Raw genomic sequence first — 22509 nt, 5'->3', positions numbered from 1 at the left:
TAAGAAATGCCATGGCTGCCACTAGTAATTAGGTATAAGCAAATAAAAAGGAATAAATAAAAAAGGAGAAAATAAAACAGCAAGCAAAGAAGGAGAAAGAGGAGGGGAAGGGGGAGGAGTAGGAAGAAACATAAGTAGTGCATACAATGAAAAAGTAGTATTGAGAGTCTTGAAAAATGCATTGAAGATAATTAGAAGTGATCATATTCAGAAATTTGAAACTAGGTAGTAAAAGTATACCTGTACCAACAGTGCCTATTTTTTAAAAATGTTACTGCAATTTGCCTGTTTTATATAATATATATTATGTAGCTTTTAGGTCCATATCTAATTTCCTCTAAGGATATTGATTTGTTCTCTTCTATTCCTTTTTATTGATCAGTGATCTGTTATAATTAATCCATTTCTATAGCTTTAGCATTAAACATCAGAGGGAGGGTCAGATTAAAGAGCCAGAAGAGGTAGTAGTAGTAGTAGTAGTAGTAGTAGTAGTAGTAGTAGTAGTAGTAGTAGTAAAGTACACATTGAGTATGAACCACCTTAGAAAATGTTGATTTATAATATTTGAATAATTCAAAATTATGAAAATATTTCAGATATTAGTGTTTTAGAAATTAATTTAGTAATCCAATCCAAAAATAATTTTTGAGGATGTGTAATTTAATTATTTGATCAGCTTCTATGGCTATGTAGCAAAATTTCTAGTTACTTGAGAGTGAAGAGGTTTGACTCTTTTTTAAGAAAGAGTGAAGATGACAGCTAACTGTAAAGTGATCCAAATATATAAGAACTGATTTCTTTAAACTATTTCCTAGAAATAGATGCTTTGCTGGGCATTGAATTTGCTAAGGGAAATAAATATTGCTGATTTTTTTGCCTTTCCCATTCATTAGTGGTTTTTCCAGTCTATTTTAGACTTTTCCAGAAGCCAGAAGAATTAAAAAGACAAAACAAAACCCCCAAATTTGCCAACATGACATTTTAACTAAAGATATTTGTTTTTATCAGTTTCTGGCAAGACTCTTGTTAGGTTAGATTGTAGTATCCTAAGCCATTCTGAACTGCAGCCCCCTCATTCTCTAGGCAAAGAATTGTAGACTCCTAGAAGCCCAATAATTTTTTTTCCCATGCTTATATAGCCAGGAGGTATTAGAGGAAAAAATTTGAATTCAAGTCTAAGTCTAGCACTGTTTACTTGTCTTTAAACGTAATTTAATTGTTTTGTAACTGAAGCTTTTAAACTTAAAACTAAAATAGTAATTTAATTTTCCTTTTAATTATTGTATTTCTTAGAAGATTTGAAGAATTAGCAGAGTTGCAAACTTTTCTTAAATAAAGATATAAATAGGTTGCAAAGATAAGGGGGAATTTATTGAATTTGGGGACTGGATAAAATTGATATTATCTTTCCAAAATTCAGGAAAATTTTAAATTATTTCAAAATTACATATTCAGTTTTAGAACTGGGAAAATAGCTGGAAAATGAACTGATTTGCGGATTCTTTAGTCAGGGCTAGCTGCCCCCAGCCTCAGACACTTAATACTTATTTAGCTGTGTGGCCTTGGACAAGTCACTAAATCCCATTGCCTTGCAAAGAAAGAAAAAAGGATGTAAAGATCTGTGGATGAGGAACATAAAGACAGTTCTGTTAGAAGGTAGGGTGGAGGAAAAGTGCTTAGTGAGAATGGTGAAGGTGGGTACTGTCATGAAGCGAGGATGAGGCTGTGAAAGGCTTTAAAAATCAAACAGAGGAACTTACATCCTAGAGGCAACAGAGAGCTATTGGGATGTAAGGAAGGGTCTGCACTTGAGGATAGTCACTTCAATAGCTGAGTGGAGGATAACAGAGTAGAGAGAGTAATAAATCAGGAAGGCTAGTATAGGAAGCCACTGTCTAAGTTAAGACATGATGAAACCTGAACCACAGTGATTCTTGTTTGAGTGGAGAGTGAAGGGATTAGCTTTGAGATATGGGATAGAGATGACAAGATTTGACAATTGGATATGACCAGGGAGATTAAAGGAATGGTGGTTTCATTAACAGAATAAGGTTGTTTAGAAGAAGGGTGGATTTTAGGAAAGACAAAATGAGTGGGACTGAAGCTCAGGGTGGAGACTGTAGTTAAGTAATCCTCTTTGATAGGTTCCTGAGACCCATTGGTCATATGAGTCACCAAAAGAAAAAATGTGAAAAGAGAAGAATGGTAGCTAAGAGGTACAGTGAAGATAGAATTCTGGACCCAAAGCCAGAAAGATCCTTCTTCCTGAATGTGTATCTGACCTCAGATACTTATTAGCTGTGTAACCCTGGACAAGTCACTTAACCCTCTTTATTTCAGTTTCTTCATTTGTAAAATGAGCTGGAAACAGAAATGGCAAACCACTTTAGGAGCTTTGTCAAGAAAACCTCAAATGGGATCACAGAGTCAGACACATTTGAAAAGAATGAACAACAATAACAAAAAGAAAAAGAAGAGGGTCCAAGACAGACTTGGGGAATACCTACATATAATATGGGTAATGAGACATGGAAGGAAGCTGAGAAGATAGAAGGAGAACCAAGAATTTTGGGTCATAAAAACAGAGTACTGAGTGTTCTGGAGGGTAGGGATAGTCAGCAGTGTCAAATATAGCAGAGAGACGAAGTATGAGGACAAAGAAAAGACAGTCTGATTCAGCAATTACAAGATTATTGGTCACCCAATGAGAAAATAGCTTCAATTAGTTGGTGAAGAGAGAAGCCAGATTGGTAAGCATGTGGAATGAGTAAAAGAACAGGAAATACAGAATACAGGCAGTGAGTATGAACAGCTTATTATTGGGGTTTGGCTCAGAAAAGGAAGAGAGATAGAGTATGACATCTTGGAGGGATGGTAGGTAGAGTCTAGTGAAAGGTGTTTTTTTCCCCTTTTTTTTTTAAAAAAAAGGATGAAGGAGGGGCGGCTAGGTGGTGCAGTGGATAAAGCACCGGCCCTGGAATCAGGAGTACCTGAATTCAAATCCAGCCACAGACACTTAATAATTACCTAGCTGTGTGGCCTTGGGCAAGCCACTTAACCCCATTTGCTTTGCAAAAACCTAAAAAAAAAAAAGGATGAAGGAGACTTGTGTATATTTAAAAGCATTAGAAGAGAGAAAAGAGGGATGGTTGAGGAGACAGTCTACTACATAAGTTGAGAGGGTAATGGATTAGGGTATCTAAATAGAGTGGTCAGGGGGGGCTACTTCATTATTAAAGATTGGAGAAAAGGAAAAGATAATGCAGGATGATTACATGGGTTTTTAGATGAAGAGAAGGGAGGAGAGAGCTCACCGAGAAGACTGTTTTCTCATTAAAAAAATAATGTCCTTGACTGAAAAGAGGTATGGAAAGACTTGAGGAAAAGAGGTTTGGATAGCTTCTATGGGGAATGAACTAAGATCTCAGGGAAAAATAAAAAGTGCTCTTGTTGCAATAAGAAATTAAACAAAGTAAATTTTAACGTACCCTTTCAGAAGAGTTATATGATTTGATTTCTCAGCTTCTTTCTGCAGTATGAGAGGTGAATAACAATGAGAGCATTACTATCAATAATATGAGAATAATTTGTGCCTGCAATTTTAGAAAAGATGAGCTTTGAAGCTGAATTGGTTGTGAAGCTGGAGCAGGGCTAATGATGGGAAAATACTGAGGGGTGGAAGGATTAGAAAGTTCTTAGGAGAATAAAGAATATTCAGTAGGAAGTGAGGCATAGAGTAAAGATTAAGTTTTGATTGTGATAGAATTTGTGTGACTAATACTTGTGTATATTCCTGTTGCACATTGGTTTAAGTTACAAATTTTGTACATTCTTACACTCTGAATTTTTAAGAAGTATAACCTTGAGAGTCACATTTTAGAAGTTCACTTAAAGAAGTAGGTAGATGAACTTCAGCTTGGAACTAATCAACTTGAACTTGAGGCAAATGGTCAATGGCTTCTGCATTGAAAAGAACACCATGGAAGTGCTCAGCCCATCTCTCTAGGATCATATCCCTATCATTAATCAATGTGGATCAATCAGCACTGAACAGTTGAGCTGTACCATAGAAGAGGTTTTGAATGCTATTAGGCTCCTTTCAAAAGGTAAAGCACCTGGTGTTGATTCTATTCCAGCTGAATTCGACTTGGGGGGGGGGTCCATTGCTTATCCAAAAAACTGACTGAAATTTTCCAGGTTATCTGGCATGAAGAGGTTAATCCCCAAGAATTCAAGGATGCCTCCATCATCCATTCTATAAAGGTAAAGGGAATAAATAGATTGTCCTGTGACAATCACTGGGGTATTTCTTTTTTAGTCATTGCTGGTAAGATTCTTGCCAAAGTCCTTAATAAGACTGATGCTTCACCTGGAAGATAGTCAATTCCCTGAGAGCCAGTGTGACTTCAGAAGGGATTGAGGAACAGTTGATATGATGTTTCCTGTCCGACAACTCCAGGAAAAATGCCAGGAACAGAACAGAGGTCTGTATACAACTTTTGTAGATCAGACCAAGGCTTTTGATATCATCATTCGAAAGGGTTTATGGAAAATTATGTCAAAACTTAGTTGCCCAGAAAAGTTTATCAGTATTGTACATCAATTCCATGATAGCATGCAAGCCCGGGTTCTGTATAGTGGAGAATGCGCTCGAGATCTCCCAGTCACCAATGGAGTGAAACAAAGATGAGTCCTTGCTCCCATACTTTTTAGCATGATGTTTTCAACCATGTTATCAAAAACCTTCACTGAAGATAAACATGGCCTCAAGGTCAGCCACCTCATTGATGGCAAATTCTGCAACTTGAAAACACTTATGAGCCAAGATCAAAGTAGAGGGAGGGTTGGTTCAGGATCTTCATTTGTAGATGACTGCACTCAATGCAACTCCTGAAACTGAGATTCAACACAGTATGTATCAATTCTCTTCTGCTTATGACAATTTTTATCTAACAATTAACACCAAGAAAACCCAGGTGCTCCATCAGCTAGTACCACACCATCCATATGTAGAACCATTGATTCCAGCAAATGGAGAAGTTTCGAGGACTGTGGGAAAGTTCATTTACCTTGGCAGTGACCTTTCTGAGGAGGTACACATTGACAATGAGGTTGAAACTCGCATTGCCAGAGCTAGCAGTGGAGACTCTAAAAGAAAGTGGGAGAGAAGAGATATTAGACTCATTACCAAATTGAAGGGTTAGAGAGCCATTGTGCTGACCCCATTGTTATATGTGAAGCCTGGACAGTCTGCCAGTGCCATGTCAGGAAACTGAATATCTTCCATTTAAATTGTCTTAGGAAGATTCTAAAGAGCACTGGCAGGAGAAGACACCAAACACTGAGGTCCTTTCTCAAGCTAAACTGCCTAGCATTCCAGCATTACTGTGGAGAGTACAACTACAATAAACTGGGAAACGTTGTTAGAATGCCAGTTGTAAGCTTGCTAATGACAATTTTATGGAGGACTCACACAGGGCAAGTGCTCTCAAGGGGGTCAGAAGAAGCGATATTGGGACACCCTGAAGGTCTCTTCAGAACTTTGGAATTGATTGTGCAGCATGGGAGAGAGACATTGGCACAAGACCATCCATCATGGTGTGCTCTCATGAATGAGGATGCTGCCCTCTATGAGAAGGGCAGAATTGAAGTAGCTCAAAGGAAATGTGACATACATAAGTTTAGAGTACCCACCCCAGGTGTTCTCATGGACCTGTGGTAGAGCATTCTGAGCTTGTATTGGGCTGATCAGTCACAGTTGGACACACTGTAATTTGTCTCAAACATAGTGATGTCATTTTGGTTCACTTAGATAACGAAAGGACAAGAATCATGAATCAGGTAAATAAAAATAAATTATTTTTACTATGATAAATGAGGTTAGAATCTTCTAAATCACGGAATTTAATATAATCTATTAATGTACATGAATTTTTTAACACTCTGTAAAAGTTTCTTATAAACCTGTAAGACACATTAGTTTTTGAAACATTGCATAGTTATGTTCCCTTCATTTTTATTAAATAGAATTTCTTTTATTTAAAAAAAAAACACTTTCCAGCATTTGCTGCCATGTTATATTCTTTGTCCTTTTAGTAACAGATGTTATGCACCCTGACATTTTATTAGACTTGAGCCTCATTTTTGTTGTATGATCTAGTAATTTATTTTGGAAAAAATTGTTTATTTTATTCATTTATCAATAACTTTCAGGACTCACTGAGTGAAATGTATTTTTTTACCATAGCATTTAAATAAAAAAAATACTGGTTTATTTTCCTAACAGTATCATTGGAAATGGTCATATTTAAGCAATAAACAGAGCTTACTATAAAATTGCAGCTAGGTGGTACAGAGGATAGAGCACCAGCCTTGGAGTCAGGAGGACCTGAGTTCAAATTCAGCCTCAAATACTTTATACTTACTAGTTGTGTAATCTTGTATATGTCACTTAGCCTGATTGCCCCACATCTGGTCCTCTTGATTTATATCTGGTCATTGGACCAGATAACTCTAGAGGAGAAAGTGATGCTGATGATTGAGCATAGTACCCCCTCACTCAAATCCAATTTGAAAACAAAAGACAAACATTATCAAACTTTTTATTTAGAGTCTGCTAAGTACTATGCTAGGTGCTATAGATACAGAGGTAAAAACAAAACAGACCTTGCTCCCAAAGTGTTTATATTTTATTTTATTATATCAAGTGAGGCAACATGCCTCCATATATATATGCACAAAGAGTAAATAATGGGAATTTTAGAAGAGAAGACACTAGCAGCTAATGAAAATCAGAAAATGTCTTATATAGGATATGACTCTTGAACTGAGCTTTGAAGGAAACTAGGGATTTTAAGTGAAGGTTACTGAGAGAACATTTCGTTTAAAGGTGAGAGATGAAATATCAAAATATGAAGAATAGGAAGAAATCTTGTTTTGCTGGGGCATAGAGTGTCTAAAGAAAGTAATGATAAGGATAGAAAATTCATTTGGGATCTGGTTATCAAGGGCTTTAAATTAAACTTAATAATAGCTCAAGGAGACTGTGGAATATGATGTCTTCAAATAGTTCCTCACTGTTTATGAAAGTTTTTAACATATCTCATATAATACTCATAATAACCCTTTCAGTGTAGATAGAGAAAAGAGGAAACTGAATCTTGCCAAAAATATGATCTGCTCAAGGCTAATAAGTAATACGTGAACTGAAGTAAATTAAACTGGAGTAAATTAGCTAATAAATTGTTCAGTTATTTCTGACTTTTTGGGCCACCATTTGGGGTGTTCTTAGCAGTGTTTCTGGAGTAGTTTTCCATTTCCATCTCTATTAAGTGACTTGCCCAGAGGCACTCAGCTAGTAATTGTCTAAAACCAGATTTGATCTCAGGAAGATAGTCTTCCTGGCTCCAGGTCTGAAATTTTATCCACTGCACTACCTAGCTACCCCATCTAGCATAATTTAGGAATTTGTTCAGGTCCTGCTGAGTGAAATCATTTTAGTAATTATTTGACTGCAGAAAGATGACAGGTTCTTTAGATTTTTAAATGGTCTAAAACCAGAAAGCATAGTTAATGTTCTGTATTACAGAATGGAGTTCCTCAAAAGTATTGATTGGAATGATGGGCAGTTTAATAGGGATAGATAGAAATTTAATATTTAAATTTTTAAAAACCTTCCACTGTGCAAATTGAGAGTAATGTAGCTCTAGGAATTCATGTGGAAATATATGAAACATCCATTTTATCTTTTAAGATAAAATGGATGTTTCATATATTTCAGAGTTTGTCATGTGGAAGAGGTTAGACTTGATAATATGTCTCCCTTGAGGACAGAAGTATAAAGAGTGAGCTGAAGTTATTGAAAAGCAGATTTTGACTCATAACATATTAAGGTGATTATCTCTTAACAAGAGATGTCCAGAAGTACAGTGAACTGCATGGAGAGTTGATGTAATTCTGTCACTGGATATCTTTGTTAAAGGTGTTGTACAGGGATTTCAGGTTTCAAGTAAATGTTAGACCAGATGATCTGTTCAGATCGCTTCTAATTCTGAGATTCTGTGTTGTGATAAGTAGCCAAAGTGTTCAGCCTCCTAATGTAATATTCTATTGTATTGCATGCCAACTTGGAAACACCGACTATTTTTAACAACTTGATCACTAAAATCATTAAATGAGTGGTGGAACATGTTGTCTTTTGCTTTATAAACCTCAGTGTGGAAACTACTAAGCTCTGGTTTAAGGCATTCCTCTCTTTTTGAAGTCAGCTTAAAGTAAATCATTAGGAGGCTATTCCTAGAATCTTGAAACTATCTTAGCCTCATTACAGTTTTTGTTGTTTCCTCATTTACTGTCATTTTAATTCATTCCAGAATTATAAATGTGTTTAGCAATAAAACATGTTGTTTGGGGCAGCTAGGTGGCACAGTGGATAGAGCATTGGCACTGGAGTCAGTAGTACTTGAGTTCAAATTTGGCCTCAGACACTTAATTAGTGCATAGCTGTGTGACCTTGGGCAAATCATTTAACTCTGTTGCCTTAAATAAATAAAATTTTTAAAAAAATTTAAAAATAAAACATGTTCAATAATAAAACATATCTGATCTTGGAGTTCAAGTTTTCAATGCCTTTTTTTCCCCAAGGCAATGGGATTAAAGAGTACACAGATTATCCATCTTTAGGGGAAGACCTTAGCCTCCCTAATTGGTGGTTCTGGAGATTACATTTGGTTTTACCTTACGGTCTCTTATTATGTAAATGATTGAAAACTTTAAGTTTTGATTTTGGCTTTGGTAGGTCTAAAAGGTTCTTGTTGTCTTGGTGCTGGTATAGTGTTAATAGTATTCCCATGTGATTCTAGAAATGGCAAGACCTTAAATTTCATTGAGCTTTGTACTGATGAAAATGAATAGGCATTCCAAGAAATATTGTTTTGGTGTACTCATCTGAAGACTTTTTAATGGGCAATAGAGGAGTAGATTGTATTTTTAGTTTTACTGTAGTATGTCATATTTTTAAAGGCTGTTTGATATTATGGGTATAGGTTGATGATTGAAGGCATATAAATAGGTTGGACATCTTGTGGAGGCTTTGACAGTTCCTGCTTCCATGTTGTAATACTTGGGTAGGGAAGTGGGACAGTGTTAGAAGAATATTTTTCGAATCTCATGGCATCTAACCAAGCTAGCTTAGAGCATTGACCTGGAAGTCTCGAGGATGGGAGTTCGAATCCAGCCTCAGACACTTGATACTTAATATCTGTGTGATCTTAGGCAAGTCACTTAACCCTGATAGCCTCGCATCCAAGATCATCTACAGTCATCTCGATCCATATCTGGCCACTGGACCTAGATGGCTCCGGAGGAGAAAGTGAGACTGGTGGCTGCACAGCACCCTCTTACTCAAATCCAGTCTACATGCTTGTCATGGCATCACCTCCCTGATGTCTGGTTTTCTTTGAAAATGAAGGACGAGAGCAGCTAGGTGGTGCAGTGGATAGAGCATTGACCCTGAAGTCAGGAGGACCTAAGTTCAAATTTGACCTTAGACACTTAATAATTACCTAGCTTTGTGACCTTGCGCAAGTCACTTAACCCCAATGCCTTAAATAAATGAAATTTTTAAAAAAGTAAATGAAGGTGAAGGACAAATATTATTTAATTAATTCCTTTTTTAGATTGAGCAACTCTAATGTTGCTTTCCTTTAGCTTAGTATATTAAGTGTTGAAAATATCCCATTAATTTCATTTTCCTTTGGTTTGATGAAATAGAAAGGGAGAAGTAAGTAAAGAGAGGTTTTTTTATGTTCTGTTATTTTCCATGCCCAATATCTAATAATTAATTTTTTCTATTTTTAAAAAATTGCTGTAGTTATATAATTTTGATTTAGAGATATTTTATTTCAGAAATAAAAATGATAGAAATATAAACAGAAGATATATTTTTTTCCTTTTATGCCTGATCTTGGTAGAGCTTTAATATAATTTCCAAGAAAATCTCCTGGTTGAAGACAATATTTCCTGTCCTGGGCCAGATTTTTATCCAGATAAGAATTTTCTTTTCACTTCTGCTATTCTCAAGTTCAAGAGTTTCCTCTCTATTTTCGGGGCATATTCCTAAAGAAAGAGTACTTTCATATCTAATTCTTATCACTAAATATAAGTTTACTTTCATATTTTCTACTTTGGCAAATTAGCTTTTTAATATTAGCTAGAGGTAGTGGAGGGAGGGTGGGGTTGATGGGGAGAATGCTAGTGCTGGTGGTACTGTAGACTTCCTGTCTGTCACATTAAGAAGAGTTGACATATATGGTCTTATGAGTGGCAGCCACAAGGTGCCAGTCTTCTGTCCTAGGTTTTCCTCTTTCCACTGCCCTTTCTTTACTGAAATAGTGTCATTATGAACCAATTATGTCAACTAATCCAATCATCATGGACCAGATCTGACTTTACTCTGCTCTAGTGGTATAATGTTCAGGACTAGAATAAATTGAGACCCTCACGGACTATCTAATATTTAACAAAAGCTATTTGACAATAGTTTGGCAAGTATATTCAATAAGATTATATCATTGACTCAATTTGAGTATACTTCCCCTTACTTCCACGTTTCTTAGATGAGATGTGTGTATCAAGCCAGAGGAGTAATTTGAACCCTAGTCTTTTTTTTTAATTAAAGATTTTATTTATTTTGAGTTTTACAATTTTTCCCTCAATCTTACTTCCCTCACCCACCCCCCACCCCCCACAGAAAGCAATTTGTCAATTTTTACATTGTTTCCATGTTGTACATTGATCCAAATTGACAGTGTTTTTCTGGTTCTACTCATCTCACTCAGCATCAGTTCATGCAAATCCCTCCAGGCTTCCCTGAATTCCCATCCTTCCTGGTTTCTAATAGAACAATAGTTGAACCCTAGTCTTGTGGACTAGTTAATTCTTGAGGAAGGTTCTACTGTTATTTTTTAGGGTTTTTTTTCCCAAGGCAATAGGGTTAAGTGACTTGCCCAAGGTCAGAAAAACACTGTCACCCTAACAGCAACATGGGGGTGATGATCAACCTTGATGGACATGCTTATTTCATCAGTACAACAATCAGGGACAATTTTGGGCTGTTTGCAATGGAGAATATCACCTGTATCCAGATAAAGAACCATGGAGTTTGAATAAAGTTCAAGTACTATTCCCTTTAATTTAGAAAAAAAAACCTGATATCTTATTGTCTAATCTTGTTATCTCTTATAATTTGTTTCTTCCTTAAGAATATGATTTCTCTCTCATCACACTCAATTTGCCACCTAGCTGCCTCAGCAGCACCTTTTCTACCTGCCCTCTCAGTTGAGATCCTCTCCTCAAAATATTTATCAACACTTGATCAAAAAAATGGAGGGACAGCTAGGTGGCATAGTGGCTTGAGCACCAACCCTGGAGTCAGGAGGACCTGAGTTTAAATTCGTCTTCAGACACTTAGTAATTTCCTAGCTGTGTTTCCTTGGGCAAGCCACTTAACCCCATTGCCTTGCGGAAAAAAAACATGGAGGATTTACCCTGAAAATGCTCTCATCTGATAATCCTTCCTCCTCTCACAACAGATTGACATTATTTCCTCCTATTTTCTCTTTAATTGCAGTTTCAGCTGAAGTGACGGTCTTTTTCCTGACCCAGGTCAATATTTCTACATTCTTCCTTTATATTCTTCTGTCTTTTCCTATACTTTGCCCTCATTCTCATCCAATCTCTCTCTAATATTCAGTATCTCCCTCTCTTTGGGATTCTTTTCTGCTGCCAAAACATGTCCTAAGTATCCCACAAAAAACACACAAAAAAAACCTCACTTGAATTTACTACCTCTATTAACTTTTGTTCTCTATCGCTCCTCCCTATCTATTTCTTTGAAAAAGTCGTGTGCATTTGGTGCTTCCACTTCTTTTGTTTACTTTCTCTTTAACCCCCTACTTTTTGAATTTTGTCCTTATTCCTTAACCAAAGCTGCTGTCTCCAAAATTAGTAAGAATTCCCTAATTTTCGTGTCTGAAATATATTCCCTTCTTACTTTTACCTTTTGGATTCTGTAGTTTGCATCAAATCTCAGCCCACAGGTCTATTTTAAGAAGTCTTTCCTGTGTCCCATAACTGCTAATACATCCATTCTAAAAACTATCTTGTATTCATTGTGTGTGTGTGTGTGTGTGTGTGTGTACATATATAGAGAAAGATAGATAATGTATATTATATTTATATTAAAATTATATAAATTATGTAAATGTGTTGCTCCCTACATTAGATGTAACTTTTCAAGGGCAGGGGATATTTTACTTTTGTCTTTATATCCCTGGCATAGTGCCTGTCTCATAGTAAGTATTTAACAAATATTGTTAGATTGTTCATTGATTCATTGTTAGATTAAATAAGTTGAAGTATCTTTTGCAAATCATGGCTGTTATATTTGATATTTGGTTCCTCACATATAGGCATTATATCCTGTGAACGCTACTCACCTCTTTTGGCTTATTGATAATTATTGCTGTTTCCATAATTTCCGTTATTTTTATTAAACTATGATTGTAATATGTTAGGAAAGTAGCTTGGTTTAATGAATCCCTTGTATATTATCAGGCTATGTGTTTCTGACAGGAATAGTAACATGTCAGACTTAAAAGTATAGAATGGAATTTTAAAATGAACTACTTTTGTATATAATTATCACTGCAATCATTGGAACCCCTGAGATTTGTGGAAAAAAATTTGTTGTAGAATAAGTAGCAAATTTTATTTTATTTTTTGAAGATTTTATTTATTTTGAGTTTTACAGATTTTCTCCTAATCTTGTCCCCCCCAGAAGACAGTCTGTTAGTCTTTCCATTGTTTCCATGGTATACATTGATCTAAGTTGAATGTGATGAGAGAGAAATCATATCCTTAAGGGGAAAAAATAAGAGTATAAGAGATAGCAAAATTACATAATAAGATAATTTTTTTTAAATTAAAGGTAATAGTCTTTGATCTTTGTTCAAACTCCACAGTTCTTTCTCTGAATACAGATGGTATTCTCCATCACAGATATCCCAAAATCATGCCTGATTGTTGCACTGATGGAATGAATAAGTCCATTAAGGTTGATCATCACCCCCATGTTACTGTTAGGGTGTACAGTGTTCTGCTTATCTTGATCAGCATCAGTTCTTGCAAGTCCTTACAGGCTTCCCTGAATTCCCATTCCTCCTGGTTTCTAATAGAACAATAGTGTTCCATGATATACATGTACCACAGTTCATTAAGTCATTCCCCAATTGAAGGACATTCTAAGTGGTAAATTTTAAATATTCTTACAGGCATGAGCATAGATAAATCACATTGTTTTGCTCAAATGTGGTTTTTTACAATTTTTTTCCAGTGACCCTGGTGGAGGTATTGAAATGTCTGAGTTTATTCGAGAGGCTACACCCCCAGTTGGTTGCAGTTCACGAAATTCTTATGCTGGTCTAGACCCAAGCAATCAGGTAGGAGCTTCTGCTATTCTGTACGTTGTCACAGTATATCTGATGTGCCTTCTACTTTCATTTGATCTTTATTTAACTAATAGATTACATTTTGTGTATGGGGGCGTATATTTAAAAGCTTTCTATTTATAAATACTTTTATTTTTAATGAACTTTCATATAATTTTATTTTACACAATTGATAATCTCATCAGTCCTCAACAAATTAGTAACCCTGTTTTAAAGATGGTAAAACGAAGACCTGGTATGTTTGTTTTGGGATCAGCATAAGTTTGGTGAAAGGCTTGGCATATAAGTGTCAGTGTTTTATGCACAGCATTGAGCTGCTATAAATCTTTACTTAGATGTTACTGTATCATTTTAAATAAAATATAGCTAAAACTGGATTCCTGATCTTCTCAAAACTAGTTTCCTTATGGGGTTTTTTCAGTGGCATTATGATCCATCTAGTCACCTAGGTTTCAGACTTTGAATTCATCCACAATTTGCACCTTTTTCCTGAGACCCCTGAAGGGCCTTTGATTTTTATATGGTCTGTCCCTTTCTTTCCATTGCTAACTGTTGCCATTCTACTCCAGACCCCCATTCCTTTATGTTTGTCCTACTGGAACAATAGTTTTCTAAGTGTTTTCTTCATATCTTCAGTCTCTCTTTACCATCCAGCCTATTAATCTTAAATTTCACTTTTTCTACACTACCTCTTTGCTACCTGTCACTCTGTTCCCACAAATCTTGACTTATTCTCATTACCTATTGAATAATTTCTTAAATTCCTTACTCTACCCTTGAATTAGGTCCTCCTTAGTTTGACTTCTGCTTATTTCCAGCATGCTCTCATGACTTGCTTATAATTTTATGTTATTTATCCTGCTAGCCAAACCAATTTGTTTTTGTTTGTTTTTTATTTGTTTTTTTTTTTAGGTTTTTGCAAGTGTCTGCGGCTGGATTTGAACTCAGGTACTCCAGACTCCAGGGCTGGTGCTCTTACCACTGCACCACCTAGCTGCCCCCAAACCAATTGTTTTTAAAGATACCACATGTATTTTCCTTTATGCCTTTGTTCTTGCCCCCTTCATCTGGAATGACCTCCTATTCCTATTTGTGCCAAAGTCCTTTTCTTCCTATAAGGCTTTTCTGAAGTCCTACCTCCTTAAAGATGTTTTTCACAGTGATCTTAGCCCATGATGATTATTCTCTCCTCTGAACCCTGATTACTCTGATTCATTTGACACTTGCTACAATCTATTATTTTTATTTGTTGGTTCTGTCTTTCTAACTAGATTGGAAAACTCAAGGAGAGACACTGTAACTATCTTTTTGATCTCCATGGCTTTTAGCAGAATTGTGCACATAAAAAGCAGAGAAAAGCTATTCACTGGTGATGAGGTACATATTAGGATCACAGACATAGAATTATAAAGCAGCCCAGAAATCTTTTAGTACAACTTTCTTCTTTTATAAAGGAGGAAACTTGAGGCCTTGGACAATTAAGTGACTTTATCAAGGCCACACAAGTTTTAAGCCTCAGCTGCAAACGTTTTCTATTTTATCAGAGCAGTCTGTTACTTATGATAAAGTGACCCATGACACAGATACCTCGAGCCTGATGGATTAGTGCTATATGTAGAGTCATAGAACATGGGTTTTAATCCTTCTGCTCCTTACTAGCTCTAGTTAACTAGTCAATTTACTCAGCTTTACTGAGTCTCAATTGTCTCATCTGATAATAAAGGACTTAGATTAGATTTTCTATTGTCTCAGCTCAATGTCTATGACTGTGCCCAGAGTTTTATTACTTGATACATGCCAAGGAGAGAGCTGTTTCTGAATCAAATGAATTAATGTAAGAGTTCCAGAAATGCCATAAACATATAAGATATTGTTCTATTTGAAATAAATTTCATGATTGCTGATTATAATTAAGCTCTCTCAAATTAAAATGGACCGAATTTAAAAATTTGTATATCTAGTTATTCAACAAATTTAGTGGGAAAATAATCAGTCAACAGTATTCATCTCTTTTAGTAATGTTTCAATCCAGTTTGTTCATTCCAGGTAGTTCAGATGGAGGGGAAAAGTGTTTTTTATGAGAGATACTTACATGTAATTAGATTAGGACTTCTACTTTTCTAAAAGAAATATAGTAAAGCAGAAGGTATTACTTATTTTTAAGTTCCTCCTTTTGGTGACTATCTTACTTTTTATGCATAATAAATTTATCATTAGACTTTTGGTCTTTTTTTGATTGAAAATTTTAATTCCTTTAGAATCTGCATGATCAGACTCTTTACCGAAAAATATAATCAGAACATTGAATATATTAACAGCAACATTTTAAGATGGATCAGCTATGATGAATGCAATTCCTCTGAATAGTTCATTGGTCAAAGACAACCCTGAGAGACCAGTTATGGAAAATATCTACATCTAGGAAAACAAAAACAAAAACTCTGGAGTCTGCATGCAGAGCAAAGCAAACTGTGTTCACTTTTTAAAATTTCTTTTTTTTTTAAATTAAATTTAAAAATTTTAAAAAATCTTTTAAAATTTCTTTCATGTACATATTTGTACATGTACAGCTTTTACCATATTGTTTGCTGTTGTGAGGAAGAAAAGTAGGATTGTAGAAGATGTGGACTCATAAATTTGCAAATGGATGAATTGAAAATTATTTTTGCATCTTATTGGAGGAAGAAATGTGAACAGATTTTGATTACCCCCAGAGACATGTCTATATTTATCCAGGATTTGGGAGGGGTTTATGGTTTTCTCATTTATTTAGAAAATAAAAAATTGACATTGTTCCCTGGAAATAGTTTGATTTCACATCTCAAGAGCTTGTTAATTGTATTTTATGGAGGTAGTCAGACTCTTTTAAGAAAAAACACTTAATTTTTTTTTCAAAGCAACAGCTCTGCCCTTTAGACTTGTGATTTCAGATTTCCAAGTTATTTTTAACTAAAAACACAGTTGACAAACTCTTAGTGTTTTCTTTAAGTAGAGCTTGGTGTTTTCCTTACATATTTGCAGAGTTTTTAATTAATTTATATGATTGGAAGATTAAATACACAATTTTACATGAAGGCTGTTTTAGAAATCTTTTTGGAAATTTGTTGTCAAACCTTTTGTTTGTGTGTGTGTTAAAAAAGTTTTTTTACAGTTTCTGGTAGGTTTTTTTGTGTTGCCTTAGTTTAAATGTTAAATAGAGTAATTGCTTTGTCAGTAGGAAACAGAACAACATTTCATAAAATGAATTTTTGTGGGAAAAAAGGGGAACTTCAAAAAATTACCTAATTGTACTTCTGCTTTCTCCCATTCTACTTACAGAGAAATGTAGGGGCAGCTAGGTGGCAGAATAGATAGAGCACTGGCCTTGGAGTCAGGAGGGAGTTCAAATCCAGCCTCAGACATTTGATTCTTACTAAGCTTGGACATGTTTTTTGATCCTAATTGCCTTGCACCCCGGGTGATATCCAGTTGTCCTGATTTATATCTGAATACTGAACCCGGATGTCTCTAGAGAAGAAAGTGAGGCTGGTGACTTAACATAGTATCCCCATCCACAAAATTCAATTCATGTGCTTGTCATAGCATAACCTCCCTGATTCTGTGGTCTTTTTTGAAAATGAAGTACAAAACATATAGAGAAATGTAATCCTAGTGACTTGTCCACTATGACAGAAGTAGATACTAATAAAACTACTTCTAGGACCCAGATCCTTTTAACAAGTGGTACTCTGCCTCCAAATTACATTTTTTTCTTAAAATACTGCTTTGTTTTTTGTTTTTATCTTTTTTTGATGATATCATTGGTTGCCTTCAGGTGCTTTTGTTTGGTGAAAGACAGTTGGGAAGAAAGGACTAGGTCTAAGAAGGAAAAATTATAGAGAAATAACTTTATGATTAATATTTCACTTGAGAACAACAGAGAATCTTTGTCACAATACTGCATGGCAGTCACTATATCAGATAGTCTAGCAAGTTCCCTGTACAACTTATCTAGTAAAAGAGTAGGGTAGAAATGAAGATGAATTGATCTTGTGATTTTATAGTAATATTTATAAATTTCCCATCTCTTTGTTACTCTTTTCTTTCTATCCAACAATTATGTTTATTATGGGACTGTCTTGAAAAAGAATTTGGACCAAAGTCTGAGATTCATGATTAGTTTTAATAATAGGAAATAAAAATATGCTATAATGGTCTTATAAAATTTAATTTTGATTAGATTTTTCAGGCAGTTTATTTTTTCTGTTTTATGATACTATGTTAAGTCACCAGCCTCACTTCTCTAGAGACATCCGGGTCCAGTATTCAGATATAAATCAGGACAACTGGATATCACCCGGGGTGCAAGGCAATTAGGATCTAATAACATGTCCAAGGTCACACAGCTTAGTAAGAATCAAATGTCTGAGGCTGGATTTGAACTCCCATCCTCCTGACTCCAAGGCCAGTGCTCTATCTATTCTGCCACCTAGCTGCCCCTACATTTCTCTGTAAGTAGAATGGGACAAAGCAGAAGTACAATTAGGTAATTTTTTGAAGTTCCCCTTTTGACTGCAAAAATTCATTTTATGAAATATTGTTCTGTTTCCTACTGACCAAGCAATTACTAAACAAACCTGCTTTCTTTTGTCTTCTCCCTATTACCTCCCAGTTGGAAAAGAAAGAAAATCTGAGCCTCTTTAAAAAATATATATGTTACTATTGTTCTATTAGAAACCAGGAAGGATGGGAATGCAGGGAAGCCTGGAGGGATTTGCATAAACTGATGCTGAGTGGGACAGAACCAGAAAAACACTGTACACCCTAACAGCAACATGGGGGTGATGATTAACCTTGATGGACTTGCTCATTCCATCAGTACAACAATCAGGGACAGTAGGGCTATCTGCAATAGAGAATACCATATGTATCCAGAGAAAGAACTGTGGAGTTTGAATGAAGACCAAGGATTTTTAACTTTAATTTAGGGGGGAAAAAACTGATATCTTAATTGTCTGATCTTGCCATCTCCTATACTTTATGTTTCTTCCTTAAGGATATGATTTCTCTTTCATCACATTCAATTTGGATCAGTGTATACCATGGAAACAATGTAAAGATTGACAAATTGCCTTCTGTGTGGTGGGGGGAGTAAGATTAGGGGGAAAATTGTAAAATTCAAAATAAATTAAAATCTTTAAGAAAAAAAGAAATATATATGTTAAACCAATTTCTTTCATTGGCCATATACAAAAAAAAGTCTTAATTTATACTCATAGTACTTAACCTCTTTGTTATGAAGTGGTTAGTATAATGGGTCCTATGGAAATATACTTCAACTTTCATTGAAGTTATATAGTTATATATATATATATATATATATATATATATATATATATATATATATATACATACACACATATACATATATATATTTTTTAATTAGTATCACTAAAATCAAATTTAGTGTTCTAATTTTTTTTTAATTATATATTTGGGGGGTGGCTAGGTGGCACAGTGGATAAGAGCATTGGCCCTGGAGTCAGGGCTGCTTGAGTTCAAACCAGGCCTCAGACACTTAATAATTACCTAGCTGTGTGGCCTTGGGCAAGCCACTTAACCTCATTTGCCTTGTAAAAACCTAAAAAAAAAATTCTGTACTTTTAAATTGCTTTTACTTTTGGTTATTTTCAATACCATTTAGGAGGTTCAATAAAGCCCAATGCAGACATAAATACACATTGAAATAAAGCAGTATTGTAAGAGTCAGTTATTGTAACTTGTCTTGGGATATCTGGTTTTCTAAATCTTAACTTCTGAGTACACTAGGGAACAAATATACTCACCCAATACTTGTTTCACTTTTTCACTCAAAATAACATAAATTAAGTTTGCTTTTTTAGGTCAAAATAAACATGGTTAACAATGTATGACAACATGAACATATTCATTAACTTATTGCTCTGTAAAATTAATTTGAAAAATCAAAATTAATAATGTTTTGTTAATAATTATCTTTTGTTTCCAGATGGGGTCTGGCTCACCTCGACTTGGAACAGAAGCAGCTGTCAAAGGTTAGACTTTAACTTTCTTTGAAAATTATCTTATTACTGTTTGCTTAAAGCATTTACTAAGACCTGAGGATACAAAGAAAAGCAAAGACAGCCCCTACCCTAATGGAGCTTACATTTTATTTTCATGAGGGAGACAACATGAAAATTATTAGGTAAATACAAGATCAATACAGACTAGTTGGGGGGACTGGTAAAATTCTCCTGCAGAAGATGTTACTCACAGTTACTCTTAAGGCTTCATAATTTCATAAGTGCTCATTGAGACCTTTCTATGCCTTCACACTCTCTGCTTCTTGTTCTTGTCTTTTCTATAATTTCTCTGAAGAGATTCCACCTTGAGACTTTCTTCTACTTCTCTTAATCTTGGAGATGACTACTATAACATTTAGGCCTCTTTTCTTGCTAAATAACTTATCTACCTTTTTTCTCAGTCATATCCTCAATAATTCTTGTGGATTGTTTGTCCATTAGAAGTCATCTCTTGGGGCGGGCTAGGTGGCGCAGTGGATAAAGCACTGGCTCTGGAGTCAGGAGTACCTGGGTTCAAATCCAGTCTCAGACACGTAATAATTACCTAGCTGTGTGGCCTTGGGAAAACCAAAAACCTAAAAAAAGGTCATCTCTTGTCATATTTTGTAGTGTACTTAATCCATAATATTACTAGGCTTTGGAATAATAAAAATAATAATATAATATAATATAAAAATAATGATTCTTTTTATGAGATAGTTGTATTTTTTTATTTGTAGAATGCTTCCTTTTACAGGAATTTTGGGGAAGGAATAAAATGTCACCACTAGTATTTGTGTTAAAGAGATGGTCTTATGCACCAGAAACTTAGTTAGAATCTGTTCACCATGAGCTCAGCAATGAGCTGAGCCAAGGATTGAGTAGAGCAGGCTAGCTATTTGAAAAACTATATGATGCTTTATATATAATCATTCTGAAGAAATTACTGGTAAAACCTTGATCTTTTTAACACCACTATTGCCCTATGATTATTTTATATATACTTATTATTATTATATTTAGCTATTTAAACTATTATTTAGTTCATAAGACATTGAAACCAAGAACTATTTTTATAAATAAATCAAAAGGTAATGGAACAATGCACGTGAAACTGAATGGGTCATGTTGTTAACATCCTCTCTGGTTATTTGCTCAGATTTAGTGGGAAAAGCACTGAATTTAGAATTTGAGGTCCTGGTTTCAAATACTAGCTCCTTTGCTACTTTTTGTGATCCTGAGGAGATCATTTAATCACTCTGGATGTCATTTTGCCCATCTGTAAGAATGAGAGTTGAACTAGATGACTTAAATGACTCTTCCAGTTCTAGATCAATGATCTTATCAATTTCTCCTCCTATTTGATATTAATTGCCAATGCAACTTTTCTCTTGTTGTGTCTGAAGGCACTAAGATGGTGGAGTTGAAAATTTGGTAGTTCCATTGTTCTCACCTTCAGAAACTGATCATTCAAAAACCTAGTAAATCTATATCATCTTCCAAGTAGATGGCATCTATTTGCTGTTCTCTTCCAAATTCGCCTTTAGATAATCTCTGTATGACTTTTTTTTTTAAGTATGCCTGAATCTAGTACCAAGGTTCTTACAGGTTCTTTGAATATATTGATTATTATTTAATGTGTTGATTTAACTTGATATGTATTTTCAGGATCTTGTTTCAGGGTGGATTTTTATACTTAAATTTTTATGGAAAATAATTTTTATTTTAGAAGTTGATAAATTAAAATTAAACTATTCCTCTGTTTCTGTAATCATTCCATAAAAATGTGAGTGTCTTGGATTTCTGCAGTAAGTTTTGACTTGATCTGTTTAATTTGTGGGAGCTGGACAAATTGTGCTTTTGTTAAAGTCTGAGTTTTGCTTTAAAGATTTTTTGGTGGGGCATTTTGGTTGTATATTACTGGGTTGAAGTGTGGCAGATCGGATTATACAATATTAAATTTCTAAATAAAGAATACAAATTAGGTGATGCTAAGGGAAAGAGAAATATTACATATGCATAGTTTGACTTTTCCCTTTGTTCTCTTTTATACTTTTATAGAAAAGTTAACTATTATTTTAATAGTATTTCAGTTTGAGAGCAGTTAGAAAATTGATATGTTATGAAAATGATTTAATTGTAAAAGAAACACCAAATATTGTACAATTTTTCAAATATGTAATTTCTTGGCTCATTGGCATATGTTCAAAAACTCACTGGTTATCCAGTATTTTAACAGTTGCTACAGTATATTTAAATTATATCTTTTTTCCATTCTTTTAACTTTGGAATAGTGATACTTTTAATGGATACTTAGTTACCCATATATTCAGTTCCTTAGTCTAGGAGTTGAATGTGATAGTTTTTTCTTTTAAGAAAAAAAAACCCTAATGAACTTTTTTGAAACTTTTTAGGAGATACAGACACTGCCAAGACTTCTGATGATATCAGTTTAAGCCTGGGACAGAGTTCTAGTCTGTGTAAAGAAGGAAGTGAAGAGCAAGGTGAGATTCTCTTGTGCTTAAGTGTGGCAGAAGATTTCAGAAATAATAGAATTTTCATTATTAGTAGTTGCTGAGTTGCTGATATTTTGATAAATTTTCTTATACTTTGATATGTGTTTCTAAAATGACTACTATAATTACTAATATTGTTTTGAATTTATTTTATGTCTTAAGAAATCAAATGACAAATCAGTTCATTGTCTACTATAAGTTAAGCATTTGGTTAGGCCTTGGGGAGGCAAATACAAAAGTGTTCCTGCTCTCAGGAAGTTTGAGATTTTAATGGAGAGACAACACATAATGCATTGGTGAATGAGAAAGTTTTGGACTATAAAATCATAGGAAGGTGAATGGCACCAAAGAACCTTTTCCAAAAGCAGTGGTGGGATATGATTATTATTCTCAGAGAAGAAAGTGGAAGGTAGGAGAGAGGGA

The 22509-nt window shown here is 34.7% G+C and overlaps 1 protein-coding gene across 5 annotated transcripts in view; it reads left to right on the top strand.

Moving 5' to 3' along the window:
* Positions 1-22509, top strand: part of PCNX1 (pecanex 1) — a 211748-nt gene that overhangs the window by 37959 nt on the left and 151280 nt on the right. For all 5 annotated transcript variants that reach the window (XM_074235828.1, XM_074235827.1, XM_074235825.1 and 2 more), the window contains exons 3-5: positions 13394-13499; positions 19516-19561; positions 21985-22074. In XM_074235828.1, coding sequence (XP_074091929.1) covers positions 13394-13499; positions 19516-19561; positions 21985-22074 — 242 coding nt within the window. The remainder of the gene's footprint in view (positions 1-13393; positions 13500-19515; positions 19562-21984; positions 22075-22509) is intronic.

This window comes from Macrotis lagotis, chromosome 4, assembly GCF_037893015.1.
Source record: "Macrotis lagotis isolate mMagLag1 chromosome 4, bilby.v1.9.chrom.fasta, whole genome shotgun sequence".
NCBI classification, from domain to species: domain Eukaryota; kingdom Metazoa; phylum Chordata; class Mammalia; order Peramelemorphia; family Peramelidae; genus Macrotis; species Macrotis lagotis.
The sequence above is the reverse complement of the archived record's forward strand: the minus strand, read 5'-3'. Positions and strand labels throughout refer to the sequence as shown.